Genomic DNA, 21,982 nt, shown 5'->3' on the forward strand with positions numbered 1-21,982 from the left:
GAACGTGAGTGTTGGAGGGAACGTCAATGACAATCCCTCTTTGGTGAACTCCCCGACGAACGTGATCAACGTTGGCCAAATCCTCGTGGCTTTGGGACAAGGCTCGATGGTGGCTACGGCCGGGAACGGACCCGCGGGTCTCGTTCAACCGATGGCGAGTTTGGGCCTAGATGCTCCAAACATGGGTGTGGCTCGAGGGCCTCCCACGGTGATGCCGGCCGAGAGACCGGGGAAGTTTGACGGGCTCAACTTCAAACGATGGCAACAAAAGATGGTCTTTTTCTTGACGACCATAGGACTTGCTCGGTTTTTTACCGAAGATCCTCCGGCCACTCCTCGTGAGGGTGAAGCCGACCCACAAGTGCTTCGGGCCTATGTGGGGTGGAACGAATCCGACTACATTTGTCGTAACCACGTGTTAAATTGTCTCGTCGACTCTTTATACAACGTGTATAGCTCTAAATTCTCTTCTAAAGAGCTTTGGGATTCGTTGGATCGCAAGTACAAAACCGAGGATGCGGGCTCTAAGAAGTACATTGTGGGTCATTTCCTCGAGTACAAAATGGTGGACACGAAGACCGTGGTGAGTCAAGTGCAAGAGCTTTAACTCATTTTCCACGAGATTCAAGCCGAAGGAATGACCATTAGCGAGTCTTTCCAAGTTGCCTCCGTGATAGAGAAATTGCCACCGGGGTGGAAGGAGTTTAAGAACTACCTCAAGCACAAGCGAAAAGAGATGAGTCTTGAAGACTTGGTTGTTCGCCTCCGAATCGAGGAAGACAACCGTGGCTCCGATAAAAGACTGAGAACCGTCTCTGAGCGAGCCAATGTCGTCGAACATGGCGAGAACTCGAAGGGGAAGAAGCACGCCCACAAGCTTGGAGTCAAGGGAGGGACGTTCAAGAAGAAGTACCAACAAAAGATTGTTGGTAAATGCTTCAATTGCGACAAAGTTGGTCATCGAGCTGCCGATTGTAGAAAGCCAAAGAAGAAGAAGGAGACTAATGTCGTGGAAGATGATAATGACCTCCTCGTCGTTGTGGTCTCCGAGGTCAACATGATTGACTCGAACCCGAAGGAGTGGTGGCTGGACACTGGAGCAACCCGCCACATCTGCGCTGACAATAACTCCTTCTCCACCCTTGAGTTGCTAGGAGATGGAGAAAAGATGTTCATGGGCAACTCTGCCACCTCTGAAGTCAAGGGCGAAGGTGAAGTCTTTTTGAAGATGACCTCTGGGAAGGAGATGAAGCTCACCAAAGTTCTCTACGTCCCTGATATGCGGAAGAGTCTTATTTCTGGGACTGTGCTGGATAACCATGGATTTAGGATGGTTTTAGAGTCTCAAAAACTTGAATTGTCTAAAAATGGTATGTATGTGGACAAGGGCTATGTCAAGAATGGCATGGTTAAAATAAATGTAATGGCCATCAAGGCAAAAGAAATGAATAAAACTTCTTCTTCCGCTTATATGATTGAGTCGTCTAATCTATGGCATGGTAGACTAGGTCATGTAAATTATGACACACTGAGAAAATTGATTAATTTAGAATGTATTCCAAAGTTTAATATTGACTCAAATCATAAATGTGAAATTTGTGTTGAAGCAAAACTAACGAGAACATCATTTCATAGTGTTGAAAGAAGTAATGAATCTCTCGACTTAATCCATACTGATTTATGTGATTTAAAGTTCATGCCCACGAGAGGTGGTAATAAATATTTTGTGACTTTTATTGATGATTGTACAAAATATTGTACGTATATTTGCTTAAAAGCAAAGATGAAGCAATTGATAAATTTGTCATATACAAATTGGAAGTTGAGAATCAACTTAATAAGAAGATTAAGAAAGTGCGAAGTGATCGAGGAGGTGAATATGTTGAACCATTTAGTGCCTTTTGTGCACAACATGGAATTATTCACGAAGTCACTCCACCTTATTCTCCTCAATCAAACGGCGTGGCCGAACGTAAGAATCGCACTCTCAAGGAGATGATGAATGCGATGTTGGTGAGTTCTGGGTTACCCCAAGAAATGTGGGGGGAAGCGATCTTGTCTGCAAATTATCTTCTGAACAAGATACCCCGAAAGAAGGAGGACAAGTCTCCGTCTGAGCTATTTATAGGAAAGAGACCTTCCTATAAATACTTGCGAATGTGGGGGTGCTTGGCGAAAGTAATGGCTCCCGCTCCAAAGAAAATGAAGATAGGACCAAAAATTGTAGATTGTATCTTCATTGGGTACTCACATCATAGTAATGCATATAGATTCCTTGTGTATGACTCGAAAAACCCCGATATACACAACGATTCGATTATGGAATCTAAAAATGCTTCGTTCTTTTAACATGTATTTCCTTATAAGTCCAAGGAAGCTGAACCGAGTTCATCAAACCAATTTCTTGAGGATATTGAGGAAATAACTCAAGATAATGATGAAGAGTCCGAAGAAGAGATAGAGTCCGAGGGACTTAGACGAAGCAAGAGAGCGAGGGTAGAAAAATCTTTTGGTTCTGATTTTTTCACCTATATGTTGGAGGCTCCACCTCTAAATTATAAAGAGGCAGTGAACTCTGTTGAGGGTCACTTATGGAAAGAATCCATAAGAAGTGAAATAGACTCTATCATGCAAAACCACACTTGGGAGTTGTTCCTCCTGGAAGTAAAACACTTGGATCTAAGTGGATCTTTACGAGGAAGATGAAAGTCGATGGCTCAATTGATAAATATAAGGCACGACTGGTAATCAAATGGTATAAACAACAAGAGGGTGTTGATTACTTTGATACTTATTCTCCTGTGACGAGAATAACTTCTATTAGATTGATAATTGCAGTTGCTGCATTACGCAATCTTGAAATTCATCAAATAGATGCAAAAACAGCCTTTCTTAATGGAGATCTCGAAGAAGAGATCTATATGAATCAACCTGAGGGTTGTATTGCACCTGGACAAGAAAAGAAAGTCTGTAAACTAGTCAAGTCGCTTTATGGCCTTAAACAAGCCCCAAAGCAATGGCATGAAAAATTTGACAACGTTATGATGTCAAATGGATTTAAGATCAACGAGTGCGACAAATGTGTGTACATTAAAACCACTGAACATGGATATGTGATTATGTGTTTATATGTAGATGACATGCTCATAGTGGGGAGTAATGATCGTATGGTCCAATCCACAAAAGATATATTGAACTCAAGGTTCGATATGAAAGATCTGAGAATTGCTGATGTAATTATGGGGATCAAGATTACCCTAACACCCAATGGGATTGTACTGGATCAAACACATTATGTTGATAAAATTCTAGACAAGTTTGGAAAAGACGATTCTGGAGTCTCGAGAACTCCCATAGACATTAGTCAACACTTGTCTAAGAATAAAGGTGAAAGCATCTCTCAAATTGAATATGCTAGAGTGATAGGCAGTCTCATGTACTTGATGAGTTGCACAAGACCGGATTTAGCCTACACCGTGAGTAGACTAGCTCGATATACGAGTAATCCAAGTGCTGAACACTGGAAAGCAATCGTAAGAGTATTAAGGTATCTACGATTCACTCGTGATTATGGTCTACACTACACAAGATATCCTTAAGTAATTGAAGGGTACACAGATGCAAGTTGGATATCTGATATTCAAGATTCAAAAGCCATGGTTATGTATTCACTCTGGGAGGTGCGGCCATATCTTGGAAATCCTCCAAACAAACTGTGATAACAAGATCCACGATGGAATCTGAGTTTGTTGCATTGGATAAATGTGGAGAAGAAGCTGAATGGCTAAGGAACTTTGTGGAGGATATTTCTAATTGGACAAAACCTATGCCTGCAATATGTGTATATTGTGTTAACCAATCTGCTATTGGTAGGGCACATAATGTGATGTATAATGGTAAGTCTAGACATATCCGACGACGACATAATACCATTAGACAACTTCTCTCATCTGGAGTCATTAGTATTGACTATGTTAGGTCCAAAGAAAATATTGTGGATCCGCTAACCAAAGGGTTAAATAGGGACCAAGTAGAGAAGACATCCAAAGCAATGGGGCTAAAGCCCATGGCAAATAAAGCCAAGGCAAAGGAAACCCAACCATGATGACTAGAGATCCCAAGATCTTGGTTCAAAGGGACAACCTAATTGTCAAAGACTATGTGAGGTCACTGTGGGGGAAAACCCCAAGTCCTATTCCTATATTAAAACAGTGACTCCCGTACGAGGTTAAGCTTAGAGTTTTTAATGATTCTGTGAAATCGGATTGTTAAGATTCCGAATGAGTAATGCGGGATTACTCCTGATAAAAGAATCACCTATGTGAGAGAGAAGTGGGGCCGCTTCGAAAGAGAATTAATTGGGCTTAATTCTTTAGAAACTCTTGCAGAACCAGGCGGATGTTCAGGGCCAAAATGAACATAACCATGAGAACTGAACCTGTGTCAGGGAGATATCAGTGGGGGATATGTTTATCGTTTATACAAAACGACTAGCAGTTCAAGGACAACGTGTCTACTGAGTAGTCAGTAAAGATGACATATCTTTCCGAGGGAAGGTTCAAAGGCTCTGCCTACCTATCCTATACTGGTATTGACCGTAGAATCTATCACCACATCGAGTCGTGTCTTTATAATTGTCGTCTCAATTTCATTCATGTGGGGGATTGTTGGAATTAAACATGTGTATGGCTGATTTGTGGCAACATTTTGAGTGGGCTCCACTCATCGGAATTTAATAATTCCAAGTGATACGGATTCCTCGTAACGAGGGCTATAAAATTGAATATTTGTTTGCCAAAATCGGACCTAAGGTGAATGAGAAAGTGACGAGGTCGACTGGACGAAGTGACGAAGTCATTCCAGCTCGACTGGGCGAGGTCGACTGGACGAAGTGACGAAGTCATTCCAGGTCGACTGGACGAAGTGACGAAGTCATTCCAGCTCGACTGGACGAGCTCGACTGGACGAGCTCGACCGGACGAAGTGACGAAGTGTACGTTTGAGAATTAAAGCCAACGGTTTGTATGCTTCAATTCAATGGTTTTTGAGCTTTAAGTGCGCATTATGGCTGTGTAATAATGCCATTAAGGCTGAAAACGTTGGACTGTTCGCATGGTTTTGAATTCAAAACGGTGTGTTAAATGGCTGGGTGTTATAGCCTGCGTTAATGCCTTTATGGCTGGACGTTTTTGAAGTTCAAACCATAACCTTGGCCTATATAAAGAGGCTTTAGCCCTCATTCAGAAAGAAGGAGAAAATCCATCTTATTCCCAACTGTTCCCAAGTATCTCTCCTTCCCAGAAATTTTCTTTTGTTTTGTCGTGGTGATAGTTTTCGCACAAGTTCCAGTTCGCCGCGAGTCAAGTCTTTTGGTGCTAAGCTTGCCTCTGAAGTCGTTGTATCCTGAGAGGCTATCGCTCGTTTAGTCCAGCATCCGTGGGAGAGCGATAAAAAGCTTCAAGGAAACCGTCCAACGGGCCTCGACTAATTTTCCGTTTTGGTTTTTCCGGTTTATATGTAATTGGTTATATGTGTTTTTTCTTTCCCTACAATTTGTCTTATTTTACATCAATATTAATACAATATTGCTAACACAATTTGATAAGAACCCCAACCGATCTAATCAATTGGTTAGTCGACTACTTTGACGAGTTTCGGATGGTGAGTAGGGTTGTTGCTCTACCGGCCTACCTTTTGTTGCTTGACAAGCACGGTGGAGCTGGAGCCCCCGGACCATTACGTGACATATGTTAGTGTGTATGTAGCCATTGACAATGTTGACAATGATACGAAGATATGTGTAGTATGAAGTGTTTTTAAAAAAAAATAAAAAAATTACAAGCATATGATTATTTTGGAAGGAGGCTTGAATTGGTGGAGTTACAAATCTTTTGGTGCAATCCGACCGACTACTCCCAGCTGATGAAGGTAGCTATGTAATATTCCATATTCTTACCCTGCTAAGTTTTGCCATTTTGACATTGTGTTACATCTGTATAACTATGACTCTCATGCACTGTGACCTTTTGGTAGTGATAAAAAATGAGATTCTCGTCAATGACGACGCTTCTTCGCCGAGGAAGATCGTTTACCCGTTTTTACCGGGTACAACCCGACCCGAATATCACGGGTAGCGCGCGAGTATTCGGGTACACAAAAGGACTGCAATCCTCATGTGCCATCATTTCACTCGCTCTGACTCGACACAAAACCCTAACCAGAATCAACATACACGCTCTCTCCCTCACGCAGAGCCGCCGCCACCACGCAGAAATGTCGACCACCGCCGAGAATCAGCCTCCGCCGCCGGAGACGGAGGAGGAGATCAACGACGATTCAAAATCCGTAAGCAAAAAAGCCGCGAAGAAGGAAGCCGCCAAGCTCGAGAAGCTCCGGCGCCGTCAGGAAGCCACCGCGGCCAGCGCCGCCGTGGAGGCGCTCTCGGTCGAGGAGTCCGATCCGCTCGCCGCGTTTTACGGCGATGTCGCGCTCGAGGACCTGATGTCGAAGACCGAGCGAGCCGCGTCGGAGTGGACAGAGGTCCGCGCGCTCGCGGCGGAGCTGCGGGACCAGAGCGTGATCGTGCGGGGACGCGCGCAGACGATCCGGCCCGTCGGGAAGAACATGGCGTTCGTGGTGGTTCGCGAGAGGGGATTCACTGTCCAGTGCGTTGCCACGGTGGCCTCTGACTTGGTCAGTCGTCAAATGGTGAAGTTCATTTCTGGACTGAGCCGCGAGTCGATCGTCAATGTCGAGGGGATCGTTTCAGTCCCGAAAGAGGCAATCAAAGGAACAACGCAACAGGTTTGAATTTCGAAGCAGCTAAATTCTAGAAATTTCCATCGATCGGACTCTTGAAACTTTATGTGGTTTCAGGTTGAGGTTCAAGTGAGGAAGCTGTACTGCGTGAACAAAGCTGAGGTACTGCCTATCAACATTGAAGACGCCTCACGGAGCGAAATCGAGTTTGAGAAAGCTTCGCAGGTAATGTGTGGTGTCTATGTCACTCGTTGTTATTAAATGTTTGGTGATTGAGATTTTTTTTTTAATTCGGTGGATTTAGGCCGGGGAGCAGCTTGTTCGTGTCAATCAGGATACTCGTTTGAACAATAGAGTTATTGACATCCGAACTGCTGCGAATCAAGGGATATTTCGGATTCAGAGCCACGTTGAGACTGTAAGTTCATGCCTCCTTATTTCATCACTATTCTAAAGATGTTAGGCTAGTAGCTGGGATTATTGTGAATTTTGATGATAATTAATCAGGTGATCAGGGTCCAATTCATTACACTTTGAATCAAGGAATCAAGGTTGTGGTCCAACTTTAGTGTTGGATAATTGATTAAGGCCTCAAGGGCTATCCCTTTCCGTGTGTTTTTATTTTGCCTCTTTGGGGAATGGCATTTTATTTCATGTTGGGGAATATTATTTATTTTATTTCGTGCTCGTCTATTGCCTCATTTCTCTTGCAAATTTGGAACAGATATTTAGGCAGTTCTTGATCCATGAAGGCTTTGTGGGAATCCACACGCCGAAAATAATTGGTGGCTCGAGTGAAGGCGGTGCTTCTGTTTTTAGACTTGACTACAAAGGCAAACCTGCTTGCCTTGCACAGTCACCCCAGCTTCACAAGCAAATGGCTATTTGCGGTGATTTTGGCCGTGTTTTTGAGATTGGACCTGTGTTTAGAGCAGAGGATTCCTTTACTCACAGACATTTGTGTGAATTTATTGGTCTTGATGTTGAGATGGAGATCAAGAGCAGTTACTCTGAGGTATGGATGGCTGATTTTTCGTATTATTTACTTTTAAAGATTTTTGTGACCTTATTCTATAGCTCCCGAATTACTTACTGATAGGTTGTGGTTTTTTTGTAATATGTTTGATCAGGTTATGGACATTGTCGACCGCTTGTTTGTTGCTATGTTTGACGGCTTGAATAAGGATTGTGAAGCATATCTTGAAGCTGTTAGGAGACAATATCCTTTCCAGCCTTTGAAGGTAAAGATTCATACTTATTTTGATTATGCAGTCTTAAAATTACTAAGTAACATCTGACCGATTTTGGGAAAATGCAGTACTTGAGAAAGACTCTTCGACTTACATTTGAGGAAGGAGTTCAGATGCTGAAAGTACGTAGTGTGTTTATCTTTTGAACTTACTAATATATTTCATCTATGAGATAAAAAAAAAAAATAACACTAGTAATAAATTATATTAAAAACAAGCCTTACATCTCTAACCTTTAAGTAACTTATTCATAATGTTCGTGATGTTTCTTGTACCCATAGGATGCTGGTGTTGAAGTTGATCCTCTTGGGGATTTGAACACTGAGACAGAAAGAAGACTTGGGCAACTTGTTCTAGAGAAGTAATTTTCAATTAGTGTTTTCCTTTTTTGGCCTGCATTGTTTAATCTAGTTTTTATGTACTTCAAACATTTAACGTACTTTTCATATACTATATTTTAGTTTCAATTATGCTCAAAGTTATTGGTCCTCGGTTGTAGGTACGGTACCGAGTTTTATATCCTTCATCGCTACCCTTTGGCAGTGAGGCCCTTTTATACAATGCCTTGCTATGATAATCCAGAGAAGTACAGCAATTCATTCGATGTTTTCATTCGAGGTAATAGCATGATGTTAGTTAGGATATCAGGTTAACTCATTTTGAGTGAAGGAGCAAGTAAACAAATCCTGATATTTATCTTTCGTTTAGGTGAGGAGATAATTTCTGGGGCTCAGCGTGTCCATATACCAGACCTCTTGACCAAGCAGGCTCAGGCACGAGGAATTGATGTCAACACAATCTCGACATACATAGATGCTTTCAGGTAATTCAGTTTTCTCAATGATTAACTTGATAAATTCTCTTTTGTCTTTTAAGACTACTGGAGATTCTGATTTTAACCTTGTCTAGATTTTATAAACTGTTCTCTGCAAACATAGCAGAATTAAACATGTACTTCGGCAACATTTCTGTAGATTTTATTCTTGACAGTTGTGACAGGATAGATTCAAGGCAAATTTAGATTTTGAATCAGATAATTTCAATACTGTGTAGCTTGCTTAGTACTGCTTCCACAGACGCGTTAAATTTATTGCCGGCCAATCATTTCGGTGCAAAATGGAAATTAAACCCTTTATTCTTTTATTATCCTGAGTGTCTATGCTCTTTAAGTAACACCGTCTAGCAATATTTCGTTTTGTTCTCTTTGGTGTTCATAGTTATGAATATTATTATTAAATCTAATGGTTTGTCTAATGATCAGATATGGAGCGCCTCCGCACGGTGGATTTGGAGTTGGGCTGGAGAGAGTGGTGATGCTTTTTTGCGGGTTGAATAACATCCGAAAGACGTCGTTGTTCCCGCGCGACCCGCTTAGACTTGCCCCTTAAGAAAACATTATGTTGCTGAAGATGTGAAAACCAAATAACTCGGAAACCCGACCGTGTCCCAATCTTACTGATCTGTCTAAAATAGTTTTTGGGTCATCAACTGATGTCATATTTAACTTTTGTTGTTGTTGCCTTTCGCTATGATTTTCAGTCTCGTTAAGAAAGGAAATGCGTTTGGAAAGTTGTTGAAAATGGTAGGCAATTTTCGCTGGTGGCGCTGTATACTTTCACCTTGTTTTCTAATAGTAATAAACGTTTTCTAGACATTCTAACACCAATTTACGAAAGCAGAACTTTTCATATTTTTAGCTTGACAAAAATCCCCAAATCTGATAAACAATTAGACAGCGTATTTATAGCTATGGCCTATGATATCGTTAATAGTTGGTAAATAGTCGGCAGTTGCCTTATTTGCCATCAATTTCAAAACATTTTTTCACTTTTCACGAAAAGATTAATTTGGCTTAAAATACCACAATTTATGTTAATAATGTTGACATCTATTTTTGCCATTCACTATTAGATGTCAACATTATTGACATATCGGTGGCATTTTGAGTCAAATTAGTCTTTTGGTGGAAAGTGGGAAAATGTTATGAAATTGGTGACAAATAAGTCAATTTCTCATGTTTTTTAACCGATAGTAATTTACTTATTTGTCCCTATTACTCATATAGTTTTAGTTTCATATTTAAATACACGACTAAATTCAACTAAATATTTTTGATTGATTCCATTAATATAAACTAGTTGATTTCTTTTCAAATTAATAAAAATTAGTCATTCTCATATTATTTTCGTTGATTGTTCATTTAAAGTTTTTGTTTCAAATGCTTCCGATTTCCTTTAAACGTTTTTTCAGTTTCATAAGTGTTTCTTTTTTTTTTTTTTTTTTTTTTTGCTATTACCGATTTTAATATGAAGAAAAATCACTATTTTTATACTATGAAGAAAGAGGAAACGTTTCTTCGGGAGAATGCTAGAATTAAAGGGCAGTGTAGCAAAATAGCCAAAATGAAACTATGAAATTTGTTTTTAGCCTACGTTTCACAACTTTTAGGGAAATAGCCAACATGTTTATGTGGCAATAATTAAGGTCTGATTTGTCCTTATTTATTAAAAAATTCGTCATTTTCTCTCTCCTACTTTTTTCCTACAAATTTTTTACATAAAAACTTCAAAAAACCATATATATCTCATATGAACTCCAAATTGAGTGATTCTAAATCTTACGGATTCGTGACGCCGAGATCTTCAAAATAAGATCTATTGTGTTTGATGAAAAATCATGTTTAATAACATAAATATAGAAAAATCACGTTACTACTTAAATATGGAAATAACTGAATTTTTTTGAAATTATCGACATAAATATAATTTTTCATCAAACACAATGAGTCTATTTTTGAAGATCTCGATGCCACGAATTTGTAGGATCTGAAATCACTCAATTTCGAGTTCGTATGAAAAAGATACGAATTTTTGAAGTTTTGAGACAAAAATAATTATCTGAAAAAAATAGGAGATGGAAAATGACGAATTTGTTAATAAATAATGGCTAATCAGACATTAATTATTGCCACATAAGCCATTTGGCTATATTCCTAAAAATTGTCAAACATAGGCTAGATAAAAAATCACATGTTTAAAGTGACCTAGTTACTTACAATACAAATATCAGAATTAAACGGCTTCAGGAAGGGGATAATAATACGGCCTCCTTCTACGCCACAATCAAAGAGCCTCTAACTTTCAGCTTAAACTTCAATCAGGCGAACTTACTTCAGATAAGTTCATTATTAATGAGTCTCCTATTGATTATTTCTCGGAGCTTTTTCAAATCCAATGGCGATAAAAATCCTGATTCTTTTGTTAGCATAATTGAGCCAACAATTAGTTATGAGCAGATAACAAACTCTTTGGATATACCTGAAATTTTTGTAGCGATCAAAAAGTTAAATGCTGATAATGCACCAGGACCGGATGGTTTCACTAGCCATTTCTTTCTCAATTGCTGGGATATTATCCAGGCAAATTTTGTGCGTGCGATTCAAGACTTCTTCAAAGGAGCACACATTCCGATGGGAGGAAGGAGAAGCAAGCACACGGCCACAAAGGAGAGTGTGTGGGCGATTTTAGCTGTATGGTTAGGTTCAATTTTGCTTCACATCAACCCTCTATTTATAGCAGTTTAAAATGTATCTTTATAGAATATTCTAAAATATTCAAAAAGACATTATTTCCTTTTATTGTGTTCACACTAGTGGATTAAATCTCAGCCATTGGATCTCAACAAGTGAATCTTATTTTTTCTCTCATCCATCAGATCAGCATCTAGGATTTTATTTTATACAATAGTATAAAATATTTTGCTGTTGACAAAATCTAGGAAAATATATTCTCCTAGATTTTCTCCTAAATATCATCTTAATATTTAGCCCAAAAATTAGGAGAGAATATAGGAAAATATATCTCCTATTTATTCTCATATATTTTAGGAACTGAAAAACAGAAAAAAAAAAAAAATACTATATACCATACTAGTGCAAAAAAAAAAAAAAACGTCCAATACCGTAGGGGGTAGGCGATTTTTTGCTTTTTCAAGGCCCAATAGATTTAAGCTCATTAAACACTTATTTACTTGTTCAACAATAAATAATAAATTTATTTACTTGATTTAGCAATAAATAAACGGCTTTACTATAAATATTTATTATATTCCCAAAATACCCTTTTTGAAATTTAATGTTGTCAATCACTGTTACATTAAGTGAGATTATAATAATAATACATACTATTATATTAACGTTCTTATCCGCCTTTATCGAAGCCGAATCGGGGACGATGGACTTAGTAGTAGAAGCTTAACAAATCCGATCAAAAAGACGAAATAGTCTTTTCTCTTTTTCGATCGATTTGTCTAATCTTAGTCAATACTCCACCGTGTAAGCTAAGACTGCACTCTCATTTAATACTAGAATTATATTTACTCATCGTGACGAGTGTCCACTGATATAGTCAGTACGTGATCAAGATCCACAAGGTTTAACCCGTATCGAGAAAAGGTCAATTATTCTGTTATACCTTTCTCATACATATGAGCCCTAAGCATTGTTGTTTCCCAAGCGAAAAATTCAACCGAACGTAAGCCAACGTCGGAAGTGTGCACAATCAATCGGTTCTGAAATCAACCCTTAGGTGAGAGAACATTAACCTTCTTTCAAGAAAGCTGGATTTTGTATCTGTAAAACACTTCCCTTCTACGATCATGTCCCGAGTTCCCAAAACATCCATTTATTCAACCTTCATTGGCCTTTAACGTGATGAATCAAAGAACCCGGTAAAACGACCTAGAAGTCCATGATCACTTCAGGATTAAGATCAAGCGTCACTGTGACCATCATTTGTGACCTTGGCTAGTGTGTCGTAACGGTCCTTAAACGACACATCTACATGCAAAGTCTGTCCGGGTCGTACACTTACCACAAGTGCAGAATGCTCCCACTAAATGATCAACCTTCACTTGTGTTCCACATATATGACTTTAGATAAGGCTTTTTAGGCACATATCAGTCATCGACCAAGTTTTAGTTCACCGCCCGATCTCGGATGCCCAACATGTGATTCAGTTTGATACGGAGACTATGGATGATAGTTGTTATTGATTCTGAATGTTATCAGACCTCAACCCACTAATCATATGATGCTAATAAAATAACTTCTTATCTTATTTAGGAATCATCATCCTCTAGTGGGCAATATTCCTAACATGTGCAGCCGCGCAGTCACAACGTTGTGAAAGAAGGAGAACGAGAGATTGAGGGCGTGCGTGGTCCAGATGGGGCGCTCTGCTATGACTAATCACAATGATGTCAAGACCGCTCTCGCCGTTCATCTCATGAATTTTGATGCTCAAGGCAACCCTACCGTCCTCAAATCCCACATGTTTCACATGGATCCTTCTATTTTTGATGATAATCACATCCTCTTTGTTTTTCCATTGTAAGTCCATTTCTATATTGTTTTCTCTGCTTTTCTATGTATATGAGGGCAGTGAAGAGGATTTTACTAATTTTCCTTTTCATTTTTGGCAGGTCAAGGTCAAGCTAGCTGAAGATTGAATAGATGCCATTATACTCAATGGTAGAGCTAGGAATTGCAGGGGGCGAATTTGAAAGAAAGTTCCAGATGAGGCAAAATTTAAAATATTATATCATTCTAGACTGAATATAAAAATTAATAAAAAAATTTAGAGAGAAAATTATAAGTTTTTGAAAGTTAAGGGGGCATTATTTGTCCCCATAGTCCTCATGTGGCTCCGTTACTTATTGTACTTTGGAGAAATTTCAAGAATAGCTCGTTTAATGTTTGTTTAAAAAAAAAATTCCTAAATGAGTTTTTGTGTTTTTTTTAGCAACAAAAATTAGAAAATATTCAACTCAACTAGAAGAGTGTTTAAACAGTAGTTTGACTATTTTTTTTGGATTCTACTAGGTAGCTAAATCAAACTTCCAACCACTTTCAACATATTAATTTAAATATATATATATATATATATATATATATATATATATATATTTAACCATATCAAAGATGGAATAGATATCATTATAATCAAGTAAATGGACTTGACTTTGAGAAGTGTACTTGAGGTTATTTTATCCGTAAATTACTCGATCTACCTTACTTACAAAAAAAAAAAAATCAAGAATACTTAGCCCCTGTTTGGTTAACTTTTCTATTTTTGTTTTCTGTTTTCTGATTCTAAATTCTAGAAAACAGTTTTAGAAAAACTGTTTGGTTATAAATTCAGAAAACAGATTTAGAATCATGTTTCTGTTTTCTTTGAAATTTGTTTAGAAAACAGAAAACAATGAAAAGTTGTTTTCTGTTTTATCTCTATACAATTGAATGGAAAACATAACCAAACAACATTTAAAATATTCTGAAACGTAATTCTAAATCTGTTTTTTAAATTTAAAATTAGAATCAGAAAACAGAATTTAAAAACAGAAAACGAGTTTAGAAAACTTAACCAAACGGCCCCTTACCTTTTGATTATTATTGAAACTTATATTAAACGGGTCACTTGAAATATTTGAATTGCTATATTTAGCTAACATTTTAAATTTGTTTAAAAAGTAAACAATTATTTACACATTGCATTTTTTAATCAATAAGCATTTGCAATAATATCCACTTGTCAATCAACACAGTTTATATATACAAACATGTTAGTAAATCTAGTGATGATGGTAATATTCAACACAAATTCATAGATTAAATGTAGAATTCTTAAAAAAAATAAAGGTAAAATAAAAATAATAAAAAAAACATAACAAAAAATAGGACCGGCTTTGATCAGGTCTTAGTTGCGCGCTTAAGTTTTAAAATCGAATCAGACCGATTTATAACGATATATAAAATTAAACCGAGCAGAATGGATAATAATCATTTGAACCAGACTGACGGTTTAAAAAACCAACCCTATTTCTTTTTGCACTCCCCCTAAAAAAAAGCATTTGTCAACTTTTTTTACTTCACTGTCCTTTTACTTTCATTCTAGTTTGAGTCGTCCCTTCCTAGAACCTTCCTTCCTTGCTTTTGCCAATACGTCCACACTGATTTTCATATCATACATAACTAAGTAAGATGAAATTCAACTTATATATGGACGAAGTTTGCAAGAAAAATCCTAACGCAGAAGAACGACCAACCAGCATTGAAAAGACATATAACGACGTTAGACCATACACGGAAAGACTATGGCCCTGGGCTTGACGAACTAGATGACCAAATAATAAATAAAAAGAAATGATTTAAATTAAAAGTTGAAATTAAATTGATTGGCGCTTGATTTTCTATGTACATTAACTTCCTATGGGAGAGAGAGTCTATTACACAAGCCAATGAATGTCGTTAACTAATCTCTTCATTGAATAATGTTGAATTTGGAAGGCTTGGGGATTTAAATTTTCAGTTATAAATATGTTTCCCAAATAATATATATGTATATATATTTATTGTTTCCTTCTATATTCTCTGGCTTAGGCCCTTAGGGTGATATTGTGACCCACTTTTATGTTGTGGTACATACACCTGAGATCCAACTAATTGTAGAATAAATATATTTAAGTCCGCTGGCTCATATTTACAGAAGAATAGTAAATGTATATGGGATTAGTTAGTTTGTTATTAGAGATAAATTGAGTTATTAAAAACCCCACATATTATTGTTTAATATCGGGAGGCATGCCTTCTAATAATAGTTAATTGAAATCTTATAAATTAAGACACAAGTTGTGTTAAATATTTTAGCACAGCTTAATGAGCTTATATTAAAAATTAGAGTGGAAAATTTTGAAGCCTCATACTTATAAAAAAAAATAAAAATTGACAACATTTAAATATTATGGTAGATCCCATAATTTTGAGGATCCACGCCAAATGATGATGAGTGGACGAGTCACGGGTTATTGGTTGTAAACAGAAGAAGACTATGCTACGAGGCCAAGGATGAGCTAAGGTTTGACCAACTGAATTGACGAGCTTGATAAATGAGGGTTTTATGGTATACATACTCCGGCACCATGGGTCTATCTCGCAATTCGAATGTCGCATTGATTTTACCGAGTTTCTCAATCTATGATGTTATGATGCTTACATTTTCGGGCACCATGGTGTATTGGAAACAGCTCATTTTAAACACCGGTCCTTCTCTCCATTTGAATATCGCATTGATTTTACGGAGTCTCTCAATCTATGTTGCTTGTTCTTGGGTGTCTTGTTTTATTTCTTCTTTGGTTCACTAGTACCACGTGGTTGCATTCTTGTTTTAGAGCACTCAAATAAGGTTGGCCATGCAGAACCCGCGACGATTCATGGGTTTGGTCTCGTTTTTTTTGGCAATCCTCAGACTTTTGGAGCCGTTGCTAACTTTCGAGGAGCTTTATTTTTTACATCTAGTCTTTCAAAATAAAATGACTACCACCATTAAATTTGTATTTTTTTTCTTATTTGTAAATAATTAATTAATTTTTTATTAGCTACATGTATAATCTTTCTCTTGTTGTTTGTTTGTATTTTCTATTTCTCAAGTTTTAATTTGATTTAATGTATAACATCTACTTCAATTTGAAAAGAAAAAAAAACTGAAAAAAGGTTAAAAATGTACAGCTTAAAAAAAAAAATCTAAATCTAAAACAGGATATAAATGGGAATTTGAGTTCTATCCCAATAAATAATATAATTCCAAAAACTGCGCATTTTTCAAAAATATAAATTTCTCCTCATTTTCCGGACGGTAACAGAGAAATAAATGAGATATGAGGCGATGGTAAAACAGCTTTGTAGTCACAAAAGAAAACGCATTCTCTCTCTTCCGAAGATAGTTCTCTTTCCAAGGAAAAAACCAGAGAACCTCAGATCTGGTTTTTGCCACCGCTCCTCCTGGGCTCCGGACGCCCGGCGTGGCTTCGACCCGGGGGGAGCGACGCTTGTTACTGCTTCTCGCCTGTTGCCCCGTTTTTTAGCGCTTTTCTTTCGGTTCGTTTTGCCCCTCTTCTCCGTTGTCCCGAGCTCGGCGCCGTCTTCTCTGGCGTATCCTTCCTCGTCCTGATCGGAGCTCTCCAACGTCGAAGCCGCTTCTCAAGAGAGGCACTTGGTGGTGGTGCTAGCTCTGTCGGCAGTGGAATTTTGTGCTTGGAGGGAATGGCTTTTTATGGCGTACGTGGGTTGAGGGATGTTTTTTATGTCTTTTTTTATTTACTTTGTTTGTGTTTTTTAGGAGTATGGATTAAACTAGTATTTTCTCTTTTAGATCTAGTTTATTGCCATAGTTTTTTGGTTTGTTTTGGACTCGGTTTAGCCGTAGTCTCATCTCCCGTAGTGGATTTCCTGTTAGGTTTTTATATATGCAGGTTGAAGAGCCACCATATTCGTGGTTATCGGACCGAGTTTGGTTGGATTTTTCCATCACCAATCTTTGGGTTTTTTAACGAGCCTCTTGTGTGCTCTATTGGTGCTTGTAATTCTTCCCGTTGTCGGAAGTTTGCACATATCGTACTTTTACCGGTATTTAGTGTTAGATTCACCTCGACTTAGGTCTTGGTAATCTATGTACTAAGGTGTTTTTCTCCTGTATTGATGAGTTTTTTTACCAAATTTTAATGGAAAATCCGTACTATTAAAAAAAAAAAAAAAAAAAAAACAGCTTTGTAGTCAAAGTGTATATCGCACCAAAACCAAAACAAAAAACTAATTTTTATTTTTATTTTTATAGTTCTCATTATTTTTTTTCACACCGAGTCAAGTATATTCAACTTTGTGATTCCATTTGCTGGGGTCTATCTATGTACAGAAGTTGTAAGGCTTTGTAGTGGATGTTTCTTGATCTAAAGTCTCAATTATTAACCTCACTCATCGATTATGAATTTTTCTTTGAAAAGGTCGATTCGTACTACCATTGCATTGTTTCTCAATTATTGGAATCAGTCAATCTTTTAACACCTCGCGGACGTTTCGACTCGCATGTAGACCTCTCAAGAGTTACTTCATTCAAAAGTCCATTTAGGTTATATGTTGCACTTTGTGATAATTGTGCGAAATTGAGTTATAAGAAAGAAAGAAAAAAAAAGTTTTTAGTACTTCCCACTTTTCAATAGTTTAATTATGGATGCTACTACTAACCTTTAAATAAATATTTTTTTATTGGTGGGAGAAGAGAACAAGGAAATCCATTTGTGGAAATTGCATGTGGTTAAAGCGTCGTAACCAGTTCGTGGATTCACAAACTGACCTACTACAAGTCTACAAATCAGCCCACATTAAGCGGCAAGAGTCACCGCAAGGCAGCTAAAGAAAAGTCTTCCTCACAATTACTTCTACTCAAATTAATTCTTTAAGCCCCAACTTTATTGCATACATTTTATTTTTATATTCATTCATAAATATAAAGCGGACATTTATTCTTCATCATTTCCCAAAAGTCCAAAAACTCCCCCAACGCATCGAAGCTGTAGTAAATTTTATATTAATACATAAGAACCGAATATAATAAGGAAGAAACTCTGAATCGAATCTCAAATTCTCATTACATTTTAATTTCCGGTCATTTTCTCGGTGGTGGGAGAGATGAAGAGCCGGAGCTCCGGCAGAATCTCCACCACATGGATTCCCATCGTCTGCGTTACCTCCTTCTTCCTCGGAGTTCTCATCACAATCAGGTATTTTTTTTTTTTTGCTTTCGTGAAATATTTTATCCTCTCTGTGTCCGTGTGTGTTTTTTTTTTGTCCTTAGGAAATTTTTAGATCGGTTAAATTAATTTTTTTGAGCTTGGTGAATAGTTCTTCGCGGATGTGGACACCACCGGAGACGAACAACCAGCTCATCTCGAATCGCCGACACGAGCAAGAGCTTCAGATCGTCTCCGAGGATTGTGAGACTAAGAAGGTAAAAATATGCGTGTGTACATATTCATTGCCGACGATTACATAGCATCTTCAATTTTGCTTACTATATCGGTTTCGGAGTTTATATGTTAACTTGCTTTGAATTTGATATTTATTGGCTTTCCTTTTTGGATTAATCAGAAACCCGTACGAGAAAAGGATGTGATGGGCGAAATTTACAAAACCCATGAATCTATCCAGTGAGTTGAAAAACAACTTAAATTCTTTTATTGGCCGTTATTCTTAGTTGATTTTTTAATTTTTTATCTTACAGTAAAAAAAAATTATGAAGTACTTGTTTATTAAACAATCTGGTTGCTCTTGAATGCGGATCCGTGGCAGATCTCTGGACAAGCAAATGGCGATGATTCAGATGGAACTGGCGGCGTCTCGAAGCTCCCGAGAGATGGGATTGCCTAACGGATCTTCAGACCCGAAACCCGTGGTTTTGGCCGAGGAAGGCTCGCCGAGGAAGAAGATGTTCATCGTTATCGGGATCAACACCGCTTTCAGTAGTAGGAAGCGGCGAGACTCGGTTAGGGAGACTTGGATGCCTCAAGGTATTTTTCGATCTCATTTGTTTATTGTTTTTGCTCTTGTTGATGTGTTTGATTAATTGGGTTGAGAGAATCTTGAATGTTTAATGGTTAGGTGAGAAACTTTTGCAATTGGAGCGCGAGAAGGGAATCGTCATTCGCTTCACAATTGGACACAGGTAATGTAACAACTATGGAAGGATTTAAACATAATTTTTAAAGGATCAGATGAGCTGTGGATTTGTTAATAATCCCTTCGTTTTCTTTTTCTTTTTCTTTTTTTTTTCTTAGCCTAGATACAACAAAAAAAAAATATAGATTTAGGATAGTTTTGTTTTGTGTAAGTTAGAACAGAGTGACATGACCCGCGATTGATTATACTCGAGCACAAATCTGAGAACTAATTTTTTTTAAAAACATTTTCTATGTCACTCACAAAAACGAAAACAAATAAGTGATATCAAATATAATGAATGTGATGACAATATGTATTATATAATGCAATGAAACTGGCCTGAGGTTTGCTATATTTGTTGATGTTTATAACAGTGCAACATCCAATAGCATTTTGGATAGAGCCATCGATTCAGAAGATTCCCAACACAAAGATTTCCTTAGATTGGTGAGAAAGCATGGAACTTTTCCTTCATTTTTTTTAAGACAAAAGCACCTAATAAAGAAATATGGTCTTAATTTTACTTCTTCTTCTTTTTTTTTTTTATTATTTTTTTTTTTAGAAACATGTCGAAGGATATCACGAACTTTCTGCAAAAACCAAGATCTTTTTTTCTACTGCGGTTGCAAAATGGGACGCTGATTTTTATGTCAAGGTTGATGATGACGTTCACGTGAATTTGGGTACAGACTGATTGATTCTTCCATGGATTTGATTTCATAAATTTATCATAAAAGAAAATTTTACATACATTATTAATGTTGAGCTATCCGCTATGTATCTATGCAGGTATGTTAGCTACGACTCTTGCTCGTCATCGTACAAAGCCCAGAGTCTACATTGGCTGTATGAAGTCCGGACCAGTTCTTTCTCAAAAGTAACTCTTCCTCGAGAATTTGAATTACTTTTATGTTGTGCACTCATGGAATCATTTGTTATTAAATAAAGATTTAAATTTTTTCCTTTACCAGGACTGTCAAGTACCATGAACCAGAATACTGGAAATTTGGAGAGGAGGGTAACAAATACTTTCGACACGCAACTGGCCAGATCTATGCAATCTCAAAGGATCTAGCTACATATATTTCCATTAACCAGTAAGATATGCTTACTTATAAGTTGAATATAATTTCATGTTGAAAAAAAACCCCCAAATATATGTATATTCATGTTGCCTAAGCCTTTTCAACTTTAAAATGAATGCTAAAAGTTTTGAGCGGTGACTGTTTGTTACTGAAGACCCATATTGCACAAGTACGCAAATGAAGACGTGTCACTCGGTGCGTGGTTCATCGGTCTCGAAGCCGAACACATTGACGACCGCAATATGTGCTGTGGTACTCCACCAGGTAATCTTCTTGTTGATTTTTTTTTTTTTTTTTTGGTATACCCTTCACCAAAAATCAAACAAGAAAAAGAAAATAAAAATTATGGATGGGAACAAACAATAGGATTTAATATCCAAGACTTGAGATTATTAAGTTTTTTTATTCACGGACAGATTGCGAATGGAAGGCACAGGCCGGTAATGTGTGCGTTGCATCGTTCGATTGGAGCTGTAGCGGGATCTGCAAATCGGTCGAGAAAATCAAATTCGTACATGAAAAGTGCGGCGAAGGAGACGGAGCGGTTTGGAGTTCATTGCTATAATAGTCCAATCCCGTTTACTTATATTCTTTCTTTGGCCGGGAAGATCTCTAACTTGGAGAAGCTTGGCAGCGGTTTCGAGAATTTGGATAGAACAGAAAGGTTCCGGCCTCGGTGGAGATGGTGATACGCATATATAGGACACATTTGGTTTGGGTTTGGGTTTGGGTTTGGTTCGGTTCGATTCAGTTCTTCGAGCTTTCTGTGCTGAAGATGTATGTGGCTGGGTCTAAATCAAGAAGGTTTTTAAGCAATTCTTTAATTGCAGTTTAAAAAAAAAAATTATATTATGTTTCGAGTTTCCGTAGGGTTTTTTATTTTTAATCATAAATGTTGTTGCCTGTTTAGTTTTTGTTTTTATTTTTAGAAATTTTTGAGGTGTTGCTCTTGCTTGTCATATATACACACACACTAGGGTCTGCTAGACCCTCATATAGAGTTATAAATTATTATCTTAATTTTTTGGCTGTCAATCGTTGTGTTGTAGACTAAGTTTGCTATTTTTATTTATTAAAAAAAATATGAAATAAAGAGGGGGCATTCTTTTCGTTTAATGCTGTAATGTGTTCCTAGTAGATTCTCATTTTGGAAATTTAGTTATTTTAGTTTGGAAGGTTCATGATATATAATCCAGGAAATATAAATACGATAGTCCAGAAAGTTAATAATTGGAATAAATTAAATAGATGTCTGTTCTCATATGAGTCTAACAATATACTGTGATCTAATATTTTAAATAAATTTGAAACGTATACGAACGATTATGTTGATTGGTTA

General features: G+C 37.4%; 2 protein-coding genes across 2 annotated transcripts; both read left to right on the forward strand.

Annotated features, from left to right (window-relative positions):
* The first annotated feature begins 6,117 nt into the window (after positions 1 to 6,117).
* On the forward strand, positions 6,118 to 9,675 carry LOC149391032 (Class II aminoacyl-tRNA and biotin synthetases superfamily protein). Its single transcript, XM_089620199.1, has 10 exons — positions 6,118 to 6,804; positions 6,877 to 6,984; positions 7,064 to 7,177; positions 7,484 to 7,774; positions 7,890 to 8,000; positions 8,078 to 8,131; positions 8,291 to 8,370; positions 8,509 to 8,627; positions 8,718 to 8,832; positions 9,271 to 9,675. Exons 1-10 carry the CDS (start codon positions 6,274 to 6,276, stop codon positions 9,395 to 9,397), a joined length of 1,650 nt encoding a protein of 549 aa, XP_089476325.1. The 5' UTR covers positions 6,118 to 6,273; the 3' UTR covers positions 9,398 to 9,675.
* Positions 9,676 to 17,989: 8,314 nt separating this feature from the next.
* LOC149391033 (beta-1,3-galactosyltransferase 7-like) lies at positions 17,990 to 21,678 on the forward strand. Its single transcript, XM_089619181.1, has 11 exons — positions 17,990 to 18,621; positions 18,743 to 18,848; positions 18,989 to 19,047; positions 19,190 to 19,407; positions 19,499 to 19,562; positions 19,933 to 20,005; positions 20,121 to 20,241; positions 20,348 to 20,435; positions 20,530 to 20,655; positions 20,798 to 20,907; positions 21,060 to 21,678. The coding sequence occupies exons 1-11, from the start codon at positions 18,530 to 18,532 to the stop codon at positions 21,206 to 21,208; spliced, it is 1,206 nt and encodes a 401-aa protein (XP_089475307.1). The 5' UTR covers positions 17,990 to 18,529; the 3' UTR covers positions 21,209 to 21,678.
* The last annotated feature ends 304 nt before the right edge of the window (positions 21,679 to 21,982 follow it).

This window comes from Urtica dioica, chromosome 7, assembly GCF_054948205.1.
Source record: "Urtica dioica subsp. dioica isolate 48M chromosome 7, U.dioica_male_clone48M_v1_H2, whole genome shotgun sequence".
Taxonomy (NCBI): domain Eukaryota; kingdom Viridiplantae; phylum Streptophyta; class Magnoliopsida; order Rosales; family Urticaceae; genus Urtica; species Urtica dioica.

What these genes read in the sequence shown, in the direction of transcription:
- LOC149391032 (XM_089620199.1), top strand. Translation starts at nt 6,274, where the DNA reads ATGTCGACCACCGCCGAGAATCAGCCTCCGCCGCCGGAGACGGAGGAG. An exon ending in ATCCTTTCCAGCCTTTGAAG is followed by an intron (nt 8,001 to 8,077) that starts GTAAAGATTCAT and finishes GGGAAAATGCAG; the next exon opens with TACTTGAGAAAGACTCTTCG. An exon ending in GGGCAACTTGTTCTAGAGAA is followed by an intron (nt 8,371 to 8,508) that starts GTAATTTTCAAT and finishes CCTCGGTTGTAG; the next exon opens with GTACGGTACCGAGTTTTATA.
- LOC149391033 (XM_089619181.1), top strand. Translation starts at nt 18,530, where the DNA reads ATGAAGAGCCGGAGCTCCGGCAGAATCTCCACCACATGGATTCCCATC. An exon ending in AAAACCCATGAATCTATCCA is followed by an intron (nt 19,048 to 19,189) that starts GTGAGTTGAAAA and finishes GATCCGTGGCAG; the next exon opens with ATCTCTGGACAAGCAAATGG. An exon ending in ACAAAGATTTCCTTAGATTG is followed by an intron (nt 20,006 to 20,120) that starts GTGAGAAAGCAT and finishes TTTTTTTTTTAG; the next exon opens with AAACATGTCGAAGGATATCA.